Genomic DNA, 18,811 nt, shown 5'->3' on the forward strand with positions numbered 1-18,811 from the left:
CCGGGCGGGCGGCTCGGCTCCCCGCGCCCCACCGAGAGGGAGCGGCCCAGGAGGAAGAGGAGAGAGGCGAGAGCCACCCTCCAGTGGAGAGAAGAAAGAGAGAAAGAAAAACTAAAAAAAAAAAAAAAAACACCAAACAACCAAAAACGGGGCTGAAGAAAGCAAAAAGCGGATTTCAGCGCAGCTCCCCTCCGAGCGAGCACGCCGCCGCGCCGGGCGGGCGGGGGGCGGTGCTGAGGGAGCGGGGCCGGCGGGGGCGGGCAGCGCCTTGCGCCATCTTGCGTGTCTGCCCGCCGCGCCGCGCTCCGTCAGGGGCCGCGCGCCTATCGCGTGGGCGCCGCGCCGGCCCTCGGGGCTGTGCTTTGCCGGTGTTCCCTCGGCAGAGCCGCCTCGGGGGTCTCCCACCGCCGTTCTCCTGTGAGGGGTCTTCCTCGCCCGAGCTGCCCCGTGGATCACCGCCGAGGCATCTGTCCTCTCCGGTCTCCCTTCGCTGCTGCTCGGTCTCTTCGCCGCAGCTGCCTCACGGCTTTCCTCTGAGCGGCATTCCCTCATGATGTCCTCTCACCGTCTTCCCCTCCCTGGTCTCCTGACTGCTCTTCCCTCGCCGCTGTTCCCCCACAGGTGGCGGTTGGCTGGGGCAGCCCATGCGATCGTAGAATCACAAGGTTGAAAACGACCTGTCAGATCATCTAGTCCAACCATCTTTTCGTTACCGTTGCTACCACAGAGTAAACCATAGGGTTTAGGGGATGTAGGGGGTGCTCTCATCGTGGCTGCCTCAGGCCTGGCCCCTCGCTGCACCCATCGGTGCTCAGTCCCTGTGTTGGAAATGGTGCCCAGGCCTGCAGCGCACGGTGAGCTCAGAGCTCTTGGCCCCACGGCTGCAGTGGCTCCCAGTGAGTGCCTCAGCTGTGCCCGCACCTGGGAGCTGCCTCTTACCCGCCTACAGGGATGGTAACCACAAACCTGGCATTAAACTGGGCTGCAAAGAGAAAAGGCGCTGTTGAGATGGAGCAGCTTCAGACTGCTCTGTCGTGGGTTTCATTCTCAGGCTATCTTGGAAACCCAAACTGCCCACTGAGTTGGTTGTCAGTGCCTGGAAGTGCATCTGCAGAGAGCGGGGCAGTGGGGTTGCAGGGTGGCAGCTGGGAAGAGATCCCAAATGTGGGGAGGCACAGAGGACAGGCATGACAAAGAAGCAGCTTGGCTTGTCCCAGCCCAGCGCTCCTTATTCTAAGCACCATGATGTAACTTAGCTGGGTGAGTCATACAGCCATACTGCCTTTGAAGGTGCTCTTGTATTCGATGAACAACCCAGCGAGGAAGGACTCAGCAGGGGATGAGGTGCCCAAATCCTACAGCAGCCTGAAGATAACGTCCCAGCTTATGTCACTAAATGGGGTAACACCCCTGCCCAGCTCTCAGCCCTAATGCCAGAACAGTACCTTGCTGACACAGAATCACAGAATTGTAGGGGTTGGAAGGGACCTCCAGAGATCATCGAGTCCAACCCCCCTGCTGAAGCAGGTTCCCTACAGCAGGTCGCACAGGTAGGCATCCAGGCAGTCTTGAACATCTCCAGGGAAGGAGACTCCACCACCTCCCTGGGCAGCCTGTTCCAGTGCTACCAGTCCTCCCACTGGTGCTGCCCAATACTCTGCCCCTCTCTGCAAACACAACTTCCACTCATCATAATCATTGTTAGTGAAGTCATCTCTTCAGTGACCGCTCAAAGTCTTTTGTGTGTTTGTCTGAGGGCAGAGGGGGCAGACAACAGGAAAAAAAAGAAAAACAACAGAATTAGATCTTAAGTCTAATTCTTTGCACCAAAACAGGTTACTAATCCTGCCTGGGTCAGAAACTGGTGAGAACACGTTGTAAAGACAGGCAATGGATAGAGACAGCTCCCTGGATGGTGCGCTCTGATGCGGTGGAGCCGGTTAGCATGGAAAGGAGACGTCACTGCATCTGCTCCACATTAAAGGTTTGCTCATTTAGAGTAGAACTGATCTGTAAGAAGTTGCTTTCAGTGGGGAAGAATTTGCTCTGGGCTGAACTGGCCCTGTTGGCCCCTCAGGAACATCTGAATTCCTGCACCGTTGCTGACCTTTTGCACAAACTCTGCTCCTGCTTCCTGCTCCCCAGCCGTCTCCCTGGCTGCCACCATGCGGGCATTTCTCTATCACTCACAGCTACTACAGGCTCATAGCAGCTCCAGGGACGCTACCAGTGTGGTAAACATCTCCAGAGTCTGACCAGCCCCAAGGATTTCTTGTCAGAATCAGTAATTCTAAGGGAAAAAAAAACAAAAGAAACAAACAAACCAAAAAAAAAAAAAAACCCCAACCCGCCACAGTGTGTTTTGCAGTGCTTCTTTCCCCCAGAAGCCTGATTTTGGATGCTTTTGCTCCTGTGCGTAGGTGATGGCAAGGGTGGCAGTGGCAGGACACAGGACTGGGGCCAGGCAGCCATCTCTTTGAGGGCATGACTCAGTGCAGCCCACATCTTGCAGCTGACATGGGTGACACCACTGGTGTCACATTTAGAAATCCCAAGTGTGCCCAACAATGGGACTCATGTTCAAAGCAATGAGATTTTCAAAGAAAAATGCAAGTTTGCAGCCTTTCTTAGAGTTACTTGAGGACAGCATCTGGAGCACTCATGTTTTTCTGTGCTCTTCTGTAACTATGAGGGCTTAAAAAGTTTTGTAGTGTTGGACCCAGGAATTTGTTTATCACGCTGTGAGCAGAAATCTGAAAAACGGTCCCTCGTGTAGAGGGGTCCGAGCACCATCTGTCTGTTGTCCCCCTCAGAAGTTACCCAAGTTATCCTCCATGAGAAGCAGCTCAAAGGGCTCAGCTCACCGCCTGCTCAGTGAACTTCTATCAGTGCCAGAAGTGCTCCTGATTTACACCAATTAATTGCAGACTGAGGTCCCCAAGACACCATTAGTAATTTCAGGGAACGAAGCGGGAGATTAACCTGTCTGAATTAACTCCATTTATTATTCTCTGTGTAACTGTGGTTTCCCTGTCTGCTAACAGTCTGGGAGCTTTTCGCTTCCATAAATATAGGTGGGGTTTTGATGTCTGTTTTGTGATCTGTGTCATAGGAGAGCCAAAATCAGGGCACCCATCTGGAGGTACTGAGCTCTGCCGCTCCTGGGAAGTGCTCCTGGAAGCTGCTTTTCAGCATGAAAACTCTGCTATCCGTGCTCAGGGCTGTGGCTGGGATCAGCCCAGGCTGTGTGACAGAGGGGTGATGACATGGTGTTGCTGTATGTCCTTGGTCAGACCTCTCTCCCTGGGGCATGGCTGTAAAATACTGCATGGAGGCATGCTGCTGTTTGGAAAGCCTGGGAGAGGCTTTATAACTGCTTTATAACACATTGCTTGCAGTGCAGAGTGTAGTATGGGGTGCGTGCAGCTGTGGAGCATCATCCCAAGCCACCTCCCTGCACCACAGCCCTTTGCCTCATTGTGCCACTTCCCACCAGGCTGTGCTGGGCAGCGTTCTATACCGGCTGCTTACCGACTGAGCTGACCAGAGCTTTGAGCTCAGTGCAGTGATTGCCAGCTGCATCACAGCACTGGATACAGGGGTGATAAAAGAATGAAAGGCAGACAGATGCCTTGCTCTTACCTTCACTCCTCTGTAATCCCAGTTCCCCTGTAACTGCTCTGTCTGTGAATCCCTCTGCTGTTAACTCAGTTGCTGTCTTGTTTCCAGTTGTCCCACTCAGCAGCATCACACTGAGAAGTGGGACAAGCAGTCAACCCCCCACAAAGGTCCTTCCTCGCTCATTACCTGTCATTAAGAGAAAGACTCATCGGAGTTACAGTTTGACAGAGTTCCCTTCAACCACCATCAGAGAACACTATGCTAAGTGCAGATTTATTACCACTGTAATGCAGATAAAATGAGATTTTATGGTCCTGTAGTCCTGGAAGCATAAAGCAATAATGGAAGCTATCTACTCAAGTAGGGAATGCATCCTAGGAAGAAAGGGAGATGCACGGGAGGTTAATAACGTTCCTCAGGCACTGCCAGGCATCTTCTCACCAATCTGGCTGGACACAAGCCACTAAGTGTTTAATTTAGTGCATTGTCTAAGAGAGGTCTCACCATTTGTTTGCTAGATGCTTCTGCTTATTTTCCAAATAAAATTCCTCAATAATGTAATGGATAAAACTGGAGGGTTTGGGTTTGTTTTGTTTGTTTGTTTGTTTTAATAGGAATCAGCTCAATAGCTGAGAAATGAGCAAGCATCAAGAAAGACCTGCTGACCCCAAACTGTGCCTGAAATCCCAGCAGAGTGATGTCTAAGGAAGAAAGCACTCACCACCATAACACTCCCAGCCTCCATGGTTACAAGCTCAGGCACTGAAGTGAGCATGAATCCCCAGTCCTGCTCCCACCAGCAAGCACTGTAGCTGCAATATAACCTCCAGTTAGCAGACCTGACACTGGTTCTGGGGCATTTGCCTCCACTCTTTCCATCAGTGATCTCTCTCAGCTCACACAGATGAACAAGTCCTGCATCAGTCAGGTATGGGCTGCAGAGAGGTGGTGAAACCTATGCCATCTTCTCACTGTGACCCAGCACAACATCACAGGCACTCTGCCACGTAGCCTCAGGGCTCTCAGCTGCAAGGTCTTGCTCAGATCCATCATGAGTTCCTCGGGTAAGCATGAGGCGATTGGAGATGTAAGCAAATGCACATGCGGTCCCTCTCACACCACAAGGCACAGCTCTAGTCAGGCTGCAGAGATACACAAGCATTGGGGCAGGATCAGCCTTCCACAGCAAAACTCTTCCTCAGAGCAAGATGGACTCAGGAGACAAATTCCACTGGTTTTCTGTTGTGCGTGTGAGGTTTTTTAGGGTTTTATTAATAATCCATTAGTTAAGGAATATAAGGACAACGTTTTCTTACACTTCAGCACTCGAGTATTTGTGGAGTAAGAACAGTCTCTGAAGAAAGAAAGTTATAATTAAGTACAGCATGGAACCAAATACAGACACAATCTTCAAACAAGACCAAGCTCTGGTTACACATTCTTATGCACTGTGCAGAAAGTGAAACAAAATTTAATTTTAAAATATTAGCATAGGAACATGATAACAGAACTAGATGGTAGGTTTCTGCTGGACTATACACCTCTTTTCTAACAAGGGTATTGATTAGAAAAGACACAGTGATCCCTTCCAAACATCTATGTCTAATGAGATCAAAAACATACACAGCGATCCACTACAATGGGTGTTTTCTTATAGGTGTGTTTCATGGGCTGATCTCAGGATTATTAGCTAGGAACATAACAAATTCTCAAAGCCTAGGTTATAAGTTAGCTCATCTTAACTATTTAAACCAGAACCTTACTGTCTGTTAAGTAAGAAATCAAATTGCAAAGTTGAGATATTCAGCTCAGTCGTGTATTTCATCTAACAAAGATCTAAAAGAAGAAAAGGATAAGAATTGTGACTCTCGCAGCAGCGTGGAAATATACAGTTGTGTAGCCAAACGGTAACATTAATACCACAAAATTATGCCAGAGAGACAGATTTGACATTTTAACAAAGTAAAACAACACACACTGGCAAAAAGCTGAATAGCAATAACCTTTAGTGTTACTGGAAGGGAGAAAAGGGGGAAGGGAGCCTGATGATTAGGAACATATATTAAGTACAATGGGTAATTAAAGGTATCCACAGTTTGAGCGTCTGTGAGAAATTGGCAAGAAAGCTACTTATTTCATGATAAAAAAATATACGCACTGGTTGTTTCAAGCTTTACACGAAATGTATGTTATCTGTCTTCTTCCTTTCACTTCTAATCCAGTCCCACATGTGCCCAATCAGCATGGGGGGGGCTGGGGTACAGCTGCACCAAACGAGGGCACAGAGATCAGCTTTGCTGCTGCCAATCAGCAGTGATCTCTTGTTTCTGAGAGACCCGCTCTGATTTCTGCAGCTGAGGTTTGCTGCCTCAGTCCACGTCACGCAGCACCTGGACATCCAAGCTTCATGCTTCAGAAGCCTCAACATGAGGAAACAAAGAATTTCTGTGGTGCTTAAGGAGAGCACTCTGCTCTCAGACTATGCAGCTAGCCCAGTGGTTTGGGACTGGCCCAAGATGATCCAGGTGAGCACTGCCACACCATGCTTGCTTGTGCGAGCTTCTGTGACAGGCAGGGATGGATAGTGGGCTGACCAGCATTGCTCAGCCCATGGTTATGTGATTCCTAAAGCTGGTACAGACAAAGCAGAGGGTGGATGTACCTAGGAGTGTCCCTATGGCACAGCCCCTCATCAGCCACGGGACTAAGCCTCCATCCGCACAAGTCCTCTGTATGGAAAGATCAGGGCTGACACGTGACCTGCCCCAGGTACAGCATGACCACAGGAAGCCAGCAGAGCTCCAACATCCATTGTGCCTGCTGCTGGCCCAACTCCTCCTGGCGCTGCCCTCCAGCAGTGGGATATCAGTGGAAGTAATCCTTTGACGTGCTTTCATGCTTGCAGATGCCAACTTGGCTTTGGAGATGAAAGAAGTCACAGAGGTTCTTCTAGAGCGAGCTTTTTTGGAGCGTGGTCTTCATCTCCTTTTGCACACCAAAGTTAGCATGGCTTGTCCAGGCAAGGACTCCTCCACGAAACTGACTACCAGCTCAGGTCCAGCTACAGAAATCTGCCCCCACCTCCACAGCTGGTGCCTGATAGTCCCCAGTTGGAGGGTTTACACTCCTGCAATTGCATCCGCTCTCATATAACTGTGAATGACCCTTATTGCCTGCAATAACACTTCACTGCCTTATCGGTAACACTGCTAAGTTGTTAGTTTCAAAGTCTTGTGGCAGTGAGTTCTTGGAGGTTAATTATGCACTTCCACTGCCCAGTTATCACGGCTTTCTAGCTTCATGCATTAACTCCTGCCTAGCAATGATTTCCAGCCTCTGCTTTTCAGCCATGGTGCTTCAGAGCCCAGAACAGCATTTCTGAGACTCCCGGGCTGGAGTCGCTCCAAACACCAACTGGAGCAGCTGAGTCAACAAGTAGAAGTACAGACGTGTAACGGAGTGTCATGCTGGGGGAAGAAACTGTAGGATGGGGAAAGGTGGAAGCTTCAACAACAGCTTCCCAACAGTGTACATGGAGGCTTAGAGGTTCCCTGCTGAACAGCAGTCTGGCAGCAAGAACAAAGGCTGGTCCAGCTCAGCTCCAACGCAGGGCACATTGAGAGGGTTCTCAGAAATGATGAGAAATTATCTCCTGTTCATCCAAAACCTTCAGCAAGCTCACTGCTTATGGGAGGCTGAGTTGCTCTCTGGAACTTGAGCATGAATGGTCTCCATTTGAGCACAAAAGATGTCCCCAGGCTCACAAGTTGATTTTGTAATTGTTGGTTCTTTTCTTCCTCTTTGCTAGCATAAATTTCTTAAAGAAAAACTGATCAACATCCTGCCAGCTGAAGCAGTCTCCTTTGGCCAGCTCCTGTAAAACACAGTCCTACAAAGAAACACAACCCCCTCCAGCTGTAGGGAACGTGTCTAAGCAATACTTAGAAACAAAGCAAGATAGACATCAGCTCTGCAGCACTATTCAAAAAAATAGTCAACAACCAGTGCAAACATATTCTTTAGAAAAAGGCAGTATAAGAATAAGTTAAAACCTATAATGGACTATAACAAAAGAGTAGATCTACTGCTTTTTTCTCCAACAGACATGAGGTAGTTGTGTTGTTAGGGAGGACAAAAAAACAAAGGAAAGAGAGAAGTAGTAAAAATGCTACTCTATACCACACGCTACTCCACTTCATAAAATTAAATAATATAAAGATGCTCCAAGGAAATAAAAATACATGTCGTACATTAAAAGGACAGATGCGTACCTAAAATATTAGGTACAAGAACCTTCATAAAACAAAGTCCAGGTTGGTGAAATGACCCAGACACCAAAGAAGGTTCTATACAGTACAAGTTGTTAGAGGCACTCGTAGAGTGTGTAATAAAAGGCCACTACATCAGCCTGCTAGCAATGGTTACTGTGGCAGCGTACCAAGAGAGCCTTATAATCCTTCTAACCACGGGAGGGCAGAAAAGGCTGGTGGTTACAGCTCTGTTTGTTGCGCTGGTTCCACCCCCGTGTGGGACTCTGACAAAGCCCATCCCAACACCAGAAGGCAGCAGGTGGTCCAAGGCCTTCGTGGACAAGAGAAGTTGAGGAGACTGGCTCAGCACACCGTGCCTCTTGCCAGGCGTACAGGGGCCTACAGTGAGGTGATGGTGCCAGCCCAACACAGAAGGCTCTGCTCTAGCTGTGGTTTCATGTCAGTCTTCGGCAGACACCTCAGTTCTGCTCCCAGAACACCAGGTTGCTCATTAGCTTTGGCGGAAAGATGGGCCCTTATCAGTCTACCTACTGATTTCTTGAAGGCGATATGTACAGCTGACAGGTCCTAACCCCGTTCTGGTGAGATGCTGCACCTTCTTAGCTCGATCCAGTGAACCGAGGGCATGCAGTACCTCAAGGGAACAGGCCCTTAGCGGTGCTTCTAGCTCTCCCATGATCAAAATCAGATTAGTTTACTCTTCAATGATTGTGGACACATGTTATGTTCTCAGATGCTGAGGATGAACTGGTTAAACCAGAGTTACTACACAGGGGAGCCTCCTCTGGGGCCACAGATAGCGCCTGGCACTTGACTGCCTGCACATCCCCCCTGCCTTCTGGGATGGAGTCCAAATCTCCACTCTCCACTGAATCCAAACTTTCCCCGTTCCTGTGGAAGCCATTGGTGAGCCCGGGGATGCAAACGGCCTCTGCTGTGTCAGTCTTTCTGGTGGCATACAACAGCTCATCCTGGGTCTGAGCCTCCACGCTGCCCGAGCAGTCCATCAATGCTTGGAGAGCATCCTGCTGGGTGCTGGGAGAGCTGGGGAGAGCCAGGTCACCAGAGGAAAACTCTTCAGGGTCCTGCTCCTCGGTTTCTGTCTCTTGAGTATCCAGGGTGCGCAGCTGGGAGTCGTAGTCTCTGTCAGAGGCTGAAAAATCAGAATGAACAATGACCTCTGCTTCCACTTGGTGGAGGCTGGCTGGCGGGTGACTCTTCTTTACTTCATTCTGTTATCAGAAATGGGGAGAAAAAAAGAAAAAAAAGCCATGTAAATTAATTGAGGCTGTGACCTAACCAAGCACTGCAACGTGTGGGTTTTTTTTATTCCACAGACTGCAATGGGATGCACACCTGCTGCTATTAAGCACTATCTTGATATGTTTCTCAGAGCTGAAGCCTTAAGAAGCAACTCAAATAATCTCAGGATCATTATTCCTGTTTTACATTTGGGAAAGCAAGTCCCAGGGGTGATCTGCCCAAGGTTTCTTGGCAGGCTGGAGCAACCACTCCTCCAAGCCTCTGTCAGACAACAATTTTCAAAACTCACCACTCCATTTCCATGTTGACAACCAGATTTCAAGAGCAGCACTTGAGAAAATTGGCTGCTGAGGAAGCTCGTGGTAAAGACCCACACCAAGGCTCTCTTCCCTTTTCTGGTTTAATCTTGGTACATGCCACCAAAGGTTTGCTCATTTGCTCATTACAACCCTTGTCACAACTTGCAAGGGTTGGTATAAATTCAAACACTTCAAATCAGAAAGAAAACAGTTAACTTCTGCAGAGTTTAAGCAGAATTCAGGCTATAGGTCTCCACAAGCCTGGCTAACAGGTCACTCATTCTGCCAAATTATCATTCAGTAATTTAACAGTCAAACTAGTTTGGAAGGCCCCAAAGAGCCCTTTAGGCAAATCAGTGCTCAGACTCTGCACTGTGTGATTTAGGAGTAAGAAGACAATTCAAAGTATGGAAGTGAGATATCTCGTGTGTAATTTGTGCCTTCTCTCGAAGGCAATTTTTTGCATCATTTACATATTTTAACAGTTTTCCCCTTTTGTTGACAAACTCTGATGGATAAGCTGTGCTGTAAACAGTGCCCTGTAATTGGGTTGTAAAACATCATCTTAACTCTATCCACAATGTTAATTACATCCTGTGTATAATTGATTTTCACACTACTATCTAGGAAGAAAACATAGGTGGGTTACTTGGAAGTATTTGTTGGGGGTGAGCTTCTTAAAGCAGTAATTAGATCCACCTTCTGGTACAGAGCCAACCCGAATACGTACTGGCTTACTTTGCTGGGATGGCACAGATGTTACGTGGCACAAATGCTATTTATTCCAATGAAACAAAACCAGAAATAGCATTTTCTCCCAATCTATACATGCACACAAAGGTGGCAAGTGCAGTGGAAATTGCTATACTCTATCTGGAGTTTCAGGAGCTTAAATCAACCCTCAACCTTTGACTCCTACTGTAGACCAAAATGCAATTCCTTCTCTATGCAAGCACACCATGCATGTTAGTGAGACTGTGCTGAGCACTGCAGCTCCTAACCCACGGCCACAGCGAAGGCCCAAAGGAACCAGGGCTACTGCAGCCCTCCTGCCAGCTGAGCTGCCCAAGACCTGTGGACACCACCAAGAGGACAAAGCCCTTTTCAGCTTTTGTTTTTCTTCCAGCCCTTTTCAGGCCCCCTGGGCTGCCTGAAGTCAAGGCAATGAGGGGAGAGCTGAGGCTTTCGGAAATGAGTGGAAAAAAATATGCACAGATCTTACTCAAATCCCACCAGTGGCACAAGCATACACTCCTATACCTAGGAAAAAATAAAGCCCATGGTCAGCTATTTTTTCCGATGCTGCAAAAAGGAACAACAGAGATGGGGTACAGAAATGGAAAAAACACTCTGAATCCACAAGGCAATAAACCAAAGACACCCACCATCATGGCATCATAAACCAGAGCTTGGAACAAAAGCTTCTGTCCTGCACTGGAAGGGAGCTTCAGTGATCCGTTCACAGCAGGGAGAGGCTCTTTTGTGATAGTGTCCCCATATCTGGCTGTGCTGTTTGTCCAGGGCTGGTTAGCTGATTTATTCCATGAAGACTGCAGAAAAAAAAAATATCAGAAGAGAGAAGAGATCCAATTACCACAGATACAGATTCTTATCCTCTTAAACCTGAAATGAGAAGCAGCTCGAGAAAGGAAAGAGCAAGTTGGAAAATACCATGGTGTCAGAAGAGCGAGTTAAATGCAGGGAATGCTTCCAACAGCATCAAAATAGAAATGCTCATCACAATGGGCCAGTGCAGTCACCACATTACAGCAGGGTTACAAGGTCTGATGCAGAGCAAGGGGATAAAAGTTGCCAGAGGGCTCACGAGCGGACTCAGAAGGGGCTTTCCTCTGCTTCCTACATATTGAGGCTAACTGCATCACTGTGCAAGACCCTACACCGCAGGGCCCACTGACACCAGCTCCCTGCAAAGCTGCCAGCAGCCCAGAGCTGTGCAAGCCTGCTGAAAAACACTGCAAAACTGAACAGGGGTGGCGGAAGTCTGGAGCTGAGTGCTTCCGGTGTTTGCTTTGGCAAAGCAATGCTCCACAGCATGGAGAAGGGCTGTCACCTGTGAGTGCTGGCATGTGTGCTCCAGTATGAGTTGGGGACAACTGCTCTCTCTTTCCTGCTCCGAGCTAGGGCCTGGGTAAACACTCTGCTATTGCCCATCCATAAAGAGGCACAAAATTTGGGGCCTTATTTTATTGATTTATTGCAACAGACCACCAAGCAATTCTTAGCTCAGCTTAAATCCCCTGGGCAACCAGTGTTACCTTGTTTGTAGATCTAATTAAATTATATGAGCTGAATGCAATTTGTTCTGGGTTCTCTCAGCTTCCCCTTCCAATAAACTGTTGAATGCACACCTCTGTGTATGGGAAATGTGTACCTTTAAGAGCTGAAGTTATTTAACAGCTCAGACTATTAGTTCACAGGCAGAAAAGTATTTTCTTTCCAGGGTCTGATTTTACTGGGCCGCCCTGCGTGTACCTGAGCTCAGCCTTGCTGCTGGCACACACACACACACACACACACACACACAGCACGAGGAAGATGCGAGCCAGCCAGCTCTGGGTGTGTTCCACAGATGTTACGTGTTGCCTGGATAGAAGGGAAAGAACAGTGTAAGGCTGAAGCCAAGAGAAAGTGAAGAGGAAATCTGGACCTGACACAGCTGTGAGCATGCATGTCTGTGTGTGCATACAGAATGCCGTGGTGTCAGCATAATGGCACGTCTATCCAAACCCACCAGACACCTATTGCTTACTGTCAGCCAGGGGAAACACAAGTTTCTGCTCTGCATATGTGGCCACCACTTACTCAGGCCCACTCAATTCCAGCAACGAGGAGCACAGAATGACCCAGCTGAGACGGCAAGGAGATTTCTGACATCAGCCTGACCTAGCATGAGTCATTTGACCTCCTTATGCCTCGGTCCATCTGGCTGGAAATTAGGTAGAAATACATGATCAGATACTATACATGGGCCAGGCGTTTCTAAGTCAGCTATTTAGCAAGAAGCAAATGCTACCTCATGCTGGCAGAAGGCACAGCTAAGCAGTCACATAGAGCAGAGCACTGAATCCTGACTGCAACACCCAGTGGGAGGCAGAGCAGTGTTACACCCCGTGCCAACCCCAACTCACAGCAGCTCTGCCATAGCCTCAGGATCCAGCCCCTAGAAAACAGCCTTGGTTATGTGACAGCACCCTGCAGAACAGCAGCTTCTGCGCTGCAGCTGTGGATGTCAGGCAGTCCTTCATGTAGACACGGATACTGGAGGTGGCATCTTCGCCATTCCTCTCTCCACAATCTTTGATGAGGATTGCCAAGAGCATTCCCTAATTGCTCCCCTTCTAAGTGGGCAATCATTAAGCCACACTAACAAGAAGAAATTAACCAAACAACGGCACACGGCTCACACTAAGGAGCATCACTGAACACGACTGCCCAACAAACGCGTTCAGTTTGCTTCTCCTGCCATCTGAAAGGCTTTCTGCAGCGACAGCGCTGACTGATGGCTTCTGTGCCTTTTCCAAGGAACATACGTTACTGAGCAAATACTGCCTGGAAACTTCAGCATTCAACCTACACAAATCTGCACACACACACTGAAACGCGTGTGTCCTATTATAGATGCTTACATGCATATTTGCCATCAGAGAGATCTGAGCATCACACGCATACACATACACAGACCAAACTTGAAAACCTTCTTGCAGGCATCTTGTGAATACCAAAAAATGTGGAAAGAAACAGGCAGCTCTACTGCAATCCCCAAAGGACCATCTGTTAGCGGAAATGTCAATCTGCCATGTTTACATAGGTTTTGATGACTCTGGGAACAGCCTGTTCGGCTCTGGCTGAAATTGGCTGCAATGAAGAACAAACTTGTTTTGTACCACTTTGCAACTTTCAACAAACAGAAAAAAAACCATCAGCCACACAACATGGCCTATATCCCACATGTTGTTCATGCACACTGTGTTTGAGGGGGGAAAAAAACAACAAGCTCTCTCTGGGCTATGTCTGTAAGGCTGGGTAGCTGCAGTTAACTCCAGTCTGCTTTCACCATGGACCTGAAGAAGGTCTTGTGTGCCCAAACATTTCTGCTTTTTAAGTTTTTGGCATAAAAAATGATACTTTTTATTTCTACACAAGCACAGTGATGAATTGCTGAAGGAAGACAAGGAAATGGTCTCTTGGTTTTTACAGCAGAAGAATGAAAGCAAGGAGTGTCAGTCTAATACCATTTTGAAGAGGGAAAAATCCCCTTTTCAGTTCACTGCAAAGACGAAAATGGAAACTAAGAAAAACATCTTCCAATAAAAGGTGCTTCCATTACAGCTAAATCCTTATCAAAGCAAACAAGCCTCTTCATTTTAGCCTTTTTATAGAAACTCCAACCAGTAAAAATGTGCTGAGATCATATTACCTTCACAGTGACAAGGAATGATTTCATGCAAATATATGAGCTGAGAATGAACACGTAGGAAATGTTGACATTGAAACCCTCTCTGTTTCACATGGACAGTTACTCAAAGTAGCTTGAAATCCTGCACAGAACCAGGCTGGGGATGTTTGAGATGTGCCCGGCATTTAAAGGTGTCACGGTGGAGAGAAGGGATTTGTCCCAGACCAGCAGTCTGCAGGAGTGGGGAACCACCATGGCATGCAAACATGTGGCATCCCTGCCAACAGCTGTGCCCCAAAACACACTGCAACACAACAGACCTCTCCCATCACACAAAGGGACACCTCTGCTAGCTGTCAGCAGGAACACAGCTCTCATGGAAGACTTTTGAGAAAACATGAGGATTTTTCTTCTACACAGAAGAATGTCAGTGCGAAGATGAAAAACAACCCATGTTGCTCCAAGTTCCTGATGCATTGCAGCTTTCGCTCTCTGAGTCCCAGGGATGCTTCATGGGAAGCACATGGGAGACAGTGGGGCAGCAAGCAAGCAAGGCCCCATCCAGCTCACAAGCAGCACATTGTGATGTGAACATTTCCAAGCCAAAGTGCTTGAGTTTGGCTCCGTTCAACACAAACCTCAAGTATTCCATGGAAAGCAGATGCTTCTTAACACTCTCCCCCACCCCCCAAATCACTTGGCCCACAAGTAGCAGTGACAGGGATGTCTGGAGCAGAGCCATTTTATCATCCTCAGTCCATCTGTCAGGGAAGCAGAGCCGCAGCACCACAGTCTGCACGTTACAGCACCATTTATAAGGCAGGCTACTGGGGGCTGCAGGCTGGGCTCACTGCAAAGGGGAAGACATTCAAAGAGGAAAATCACACAAGGACTTGCACACGCACCAACAAGTGTTTCCACTGGGAAATGCAGAGAGAGGAAGGAAAAAGTCCTGCTCAATGGCTGAGTGCAGGCCTGCCTAATGAGCTGCAGCCATCAGAGGGTCCTGTGCCAACAGATCGGTCGCAGCAGGAGCGTGCTGTATGAGGGGGACACGTCCCCATCCAGGGTGGGAGCAGAGCTCAAACCCACACCGTGCCCTTCCACTCACACCATCCCACTCCCCCAGCAGTACTGATAGTGGCTCAGGACTCAAAGCCTGCATGTGAAGAACCCTGTGATCCAAACCTTCAGAACACCCAATGGCTCTTCTCAAAGCCCTTGCCTATGACTCTTTGCAGGAGCCTGCTCAGTCTTGCTGTCATTAAAGGCTTCCTGCCCTCACTCTCTGTTCTCCATCCCTGCAAAACAGCATTCATTTGCTTCTGACTGCTTATGGCACAGGGATAGTCCCTTCGTAGTGTCTGCACATCTCCTAACAACATGGAGCTTCCAATCTCCACTGAAGCCTGAGGCTGCAACAAGAACAAGACCAATGGAGAATAATCTGTGAAATGCTAAGTAATGCACCAGCATGGGAAAAGTCTGCATGCACAGGAGCAGCAATTGCTGCCACTAACAGCAAGTGCTACCCAGCCAACACAAAGCATGTTTCAGGAGAGATTCTCAGGGCAGAGGGCCCAGCAGGCAATTGGAGAAGGTCACACATCCTCAGTTGCCAGCTTGTTGGCACTGCAGCTCTATGAACCTGCCCCACAGCAGCAGCGTCAGACTGCGAGGCTGTCTCAGCCAAAGTCCTGAGTTCTGCAGTGACGTGATACGATGCAGTCCAAGAACTTCTTTCGATGAGGACCTTCCTGCCTGCAGCTCTACCACATCCTTTGCCTTCAGTTTTCAAAACCTCAACCACACGCAGCACACGAGCACAAAAGAAATGGCAACCGAAGTGTGAAGATGGCTTCAACCTCAGACTTCTCAGCTTTGAATATGCAGACTGAAGGAGGAGATTGGCTCAGGGGGCACCTCCTGCAGGAAGGGGCAGTGGGGCCTGCTGTGTGGAAGCACATCTCCCTCCAGTGCCCACTGCCAGCAACAGCAGCCTGTTGCTCCCGGCTGCCAGCCAGCTCTGTCACCTGCCAGGTCGTCCTCACTGGGCAGCACGGGTGACAGCACTGCTCTTCGGGTGGCTGCTCCTCGGTGATCCTTGATTCTCTGTCCACATCCATCAAAAGCCAGGCCCTCTGTTCTGTTAGCAAATCTCCTTGGCAAATTTAACTCCTAGTTGCCTTTCCCCATCCAATTAGGGAGGCAGAGAAACTGCAGCTGTAATTGCCCCCTCCCTGAAGCACTCATCTCTGAACATCACCTGACTGCTACCAACTTCCAGCCTCCCTGACAGAACCCAGGGCCCTGAGCTCACAGCCTATGCCCGGAATGGCTGGACCTTGGCACTGCCCTTTCCAGCCTCTGCTTTGTAGGCACAAAAACCTTTCAGCAGAGCTTTGTGAATAGGATCCTTTTGCAAAAGAGAGACCTGGATACACCACCCCTAAAAAGGCCTCTCAGAGGAGGGGATTTCCCTCCACTAGACCTGTTTTCTGGGTAAGTCACCATCATTGAAAACATTTGTTCCTTATTTAACTGAAAGATCTGTAGGAAATTCCTCACACGCTTCGGCCTGGGTCCAGAATGGGAGCCGCATTCCATTGACATCCATGGATGCAGTTTGGCTGCAAACTGTCTCCTTCAGCTGAGCACTGATCCAACACAACACCTGGGGATGGCCACGAGCATGGCTTCAGTGCACAGGACTATTAACAGCAGCTGGAAATTTCTCATTTCTAAAAGGCCATAGCTGCTTCACTGCTAGCAACAAGCACAGGTTCGCCAGGTATCCTCCTGTGACATGCAGGCATATCGTCAATGCAAACATGAAATCCCGTGTGTTCACAATGCATTTGTTTTACTGAACCTCCTAATTACTTTACATGCTCTCCCTGGGTTACAAAGAGAGACATAAACAGATTAACTAAATTAGGCCAATTAAAGGTTCCCTAATGGAATGAAATGTTTCAGACAAGCTTGAGAGAGGAAATGGGCAGGGAGGAGTGAAAGACAACACAATGTCAGGCAAACCAAGTATGGCAGGAAAAGACTTCTTCAAAATAAAGCGTTCACAAAAATAAAAGGGTTTTACTTCTTGTACGCCTTCAAGGGTATGCCAGTAAACACAGTGCATGTGGTCAAAGCACCTCTCACCCTAATTGCAACAGTATCTACCGGCACTTTGCAGAGCTAAGACAGAATCAGATCTGGACTTCCCAGCAGCAGAACACCAAACGGAGGCTCCCGCCTGGGGAGGAGTCATTACCTTCCTCTTCCCATGGACAGTGTCTTCAGGGAGGCTCGTGTGGATGAGGCTCTGCACTTCTGTCAGTTCTGTGATGTCTCCCAGGGGCACAGGTGCATCCTCTGGCAGTGGGGACATGAGGGACTCCAGCTCATGTGTGTCCGAGGTAGCACAGGGAGCTGCCACCCCTTGCCTGCCCCGATGGTAATAAGTATGGCTGCCAGTTGCTTGGGAATCCAGGCCTGGCAGAGCCTCCCTGAGGAAAAAGAAACAGGAGCTGACATCTCCAATTATCCTCACATTTCCTCTGCCCCAAACAGCCACAAGACTGCCAGACACAGCAGTCCAGCCAAGTCAGTTCAGCCTGCCCCTGCAGAAGCAACTAGACCCAAGCCCCAGCCCTGACACTCTGAAGAAGTTGCTCACTCCTAGTCCTAGCATCCCTTACCAGCCTAAAGCCCTTCTCAAGAACTAAGCTGGTTTCCTACCAAGGTCTTTCCAAAAGTTTATGGCTGCATTCAGACTGCTGGAATAGCAGGAGGCTTTAGGCTGAGTCCAATCCTAGTGAAACCAATCTGTCTGTCACTGGAAATCTTTCAACATCTTCCCAAGAGAACACTAATGTATCCTTTTCAAACATCCTAAGCTCAGTTTGAGTTGCCCAACCTCAGAAACAAAACCTGCCCAAGCACACAGGCAATAATTTGGCAAACAGTGCTTTTTCTCTTTTCTTGATATTTTTTCCACTGCAAAAATCTATTACTCTAACAATAGAAAATAAATCAGTGAGATTACACGAAGTATGCTCCTTAGCTAGCTAGTCCCATGACTCAGTCTTTACATTAACTGCTGTCATTCACTGCATCCCAAACAGCCCATCTGAACAGAGGGAAGCTCACAGCACATTTTGTCTCCTTTATCCCCTGGGATCTGAGTGACACCTACCTCTGCTTGCTGTTGCGGAAGCTGGCACACATGCAGAAGAGTATGCAGAGCAGCCCCAGGCAGACTCCCACAATGATTCCCGTGACAGAGTGGATATCCAGGACATCTAGCAGGGGAAAGATGGATGATGCATCATTTCAGCTGTTAGTAGAAAGAAGGCACAAAGTATCCTGTGTTCAGAGAAGCACCAGCTTCACTAAAACCAATGGGCGATACTTCTATATACACAAATGAAAAGAGTGTTGGCAGTGACAGTTTAAAACACCTAAAAGCAAACTGGCATCTATGCACATTCATTAATTTCATGCTACGCAGGCCTAATAAAGGCAGCGAGATGCAGATGGCATGTGATTTTCCACAGGGCAGAGACAGAGGAAAGAGATCAAGTTCTATTGTTGGATGGGTTCTGCAGCCACTTGGGGCCTATAGAGATGCACCTCTGAGGACTGCTGTGATCCTCTTCACTGACCTATCCCACAGTCACATCCCACATTCTGCAGTGACACCAGACAATTCACTGGCAGAAGGAGAAACGCTACTGCTAACAAACAGTGATTTCCAGCTGTGCAACTCGTGTCCTGCTCTGGAACAAAGGGGAAATGCATACCAGACAGCTTCTCCCGGAGGGTGTGCACATCCTTCACGTTTGAGTAGGGACCAGATCCCACGACCGTCTTTGCTCCCATCTTGAAGAAGTATCTGGTATCACTTTCCAGGCCATGCACCTCAGTGCTGAAGATATTTC

At 48.5% G+C, this 18,811-nt stretch overlaps 1 protein-coding gene across 2 annotated transcripts in view; it reads right to left on the reverse strand.

Annotated features, from left to right (window-relative positions):
- Window positions 1-4,216: 4,216 nt before the first annotated feature.
- The window catches only part of IGDCC4 (immunoglobulin superfamily DCC subclass member 4), a 79,903-nt gene continuing 65,308 nt past the window's right edge, over window positions 4,217-18,811 (reverse strand). The window contains exons 16-20 of one of the 2 annotated variants that reach the window (XM_042875862.1): window positions 18,674-18,811; window positions 18,067-18,172; window positions 17,143-17,377; window positions 10,840-11,004; window positions 4,217-9,124 (exon numbers count right to left, since the gene is read on the reverse strand). In XM_042875862.1, coding sequence (XP_042731796.1) covers window positions 8,594-9,124; window positions 10,840-11,004; window positions 17,143-17,377; window positions 18,067-18,172; window positions 18,674-18,811 — 1,175 coding nt within the window. In that variant the 3' untranslated portion in view covers window positions 4,217-8,593. The remainder of the gene's footprint in view (window positions 9,125-10,839; window positions 11,005-17,142; window positions 17,378-18,066; window positions 18,173-18,673) is intronic. The other variant, XM_042875863.1, reaches the window with a different exon arrangement.

This window comes from Lagopus leucura, unplaced genomic scaffold, assembly GCF_019238085.1.
Source record: "Lagopus leucura isolate 7727_CA_CO unplaced genomic scaffold, USGS_WTPT01 Super-Scaffold_100015, whole genome shotgun sequence".
Taxonomy (NCBI): Eukaryota; Metazoa; Chordata; class Aves; order Galliformes; family Phasianidae; genus Lagopus; species Lagopus leucura.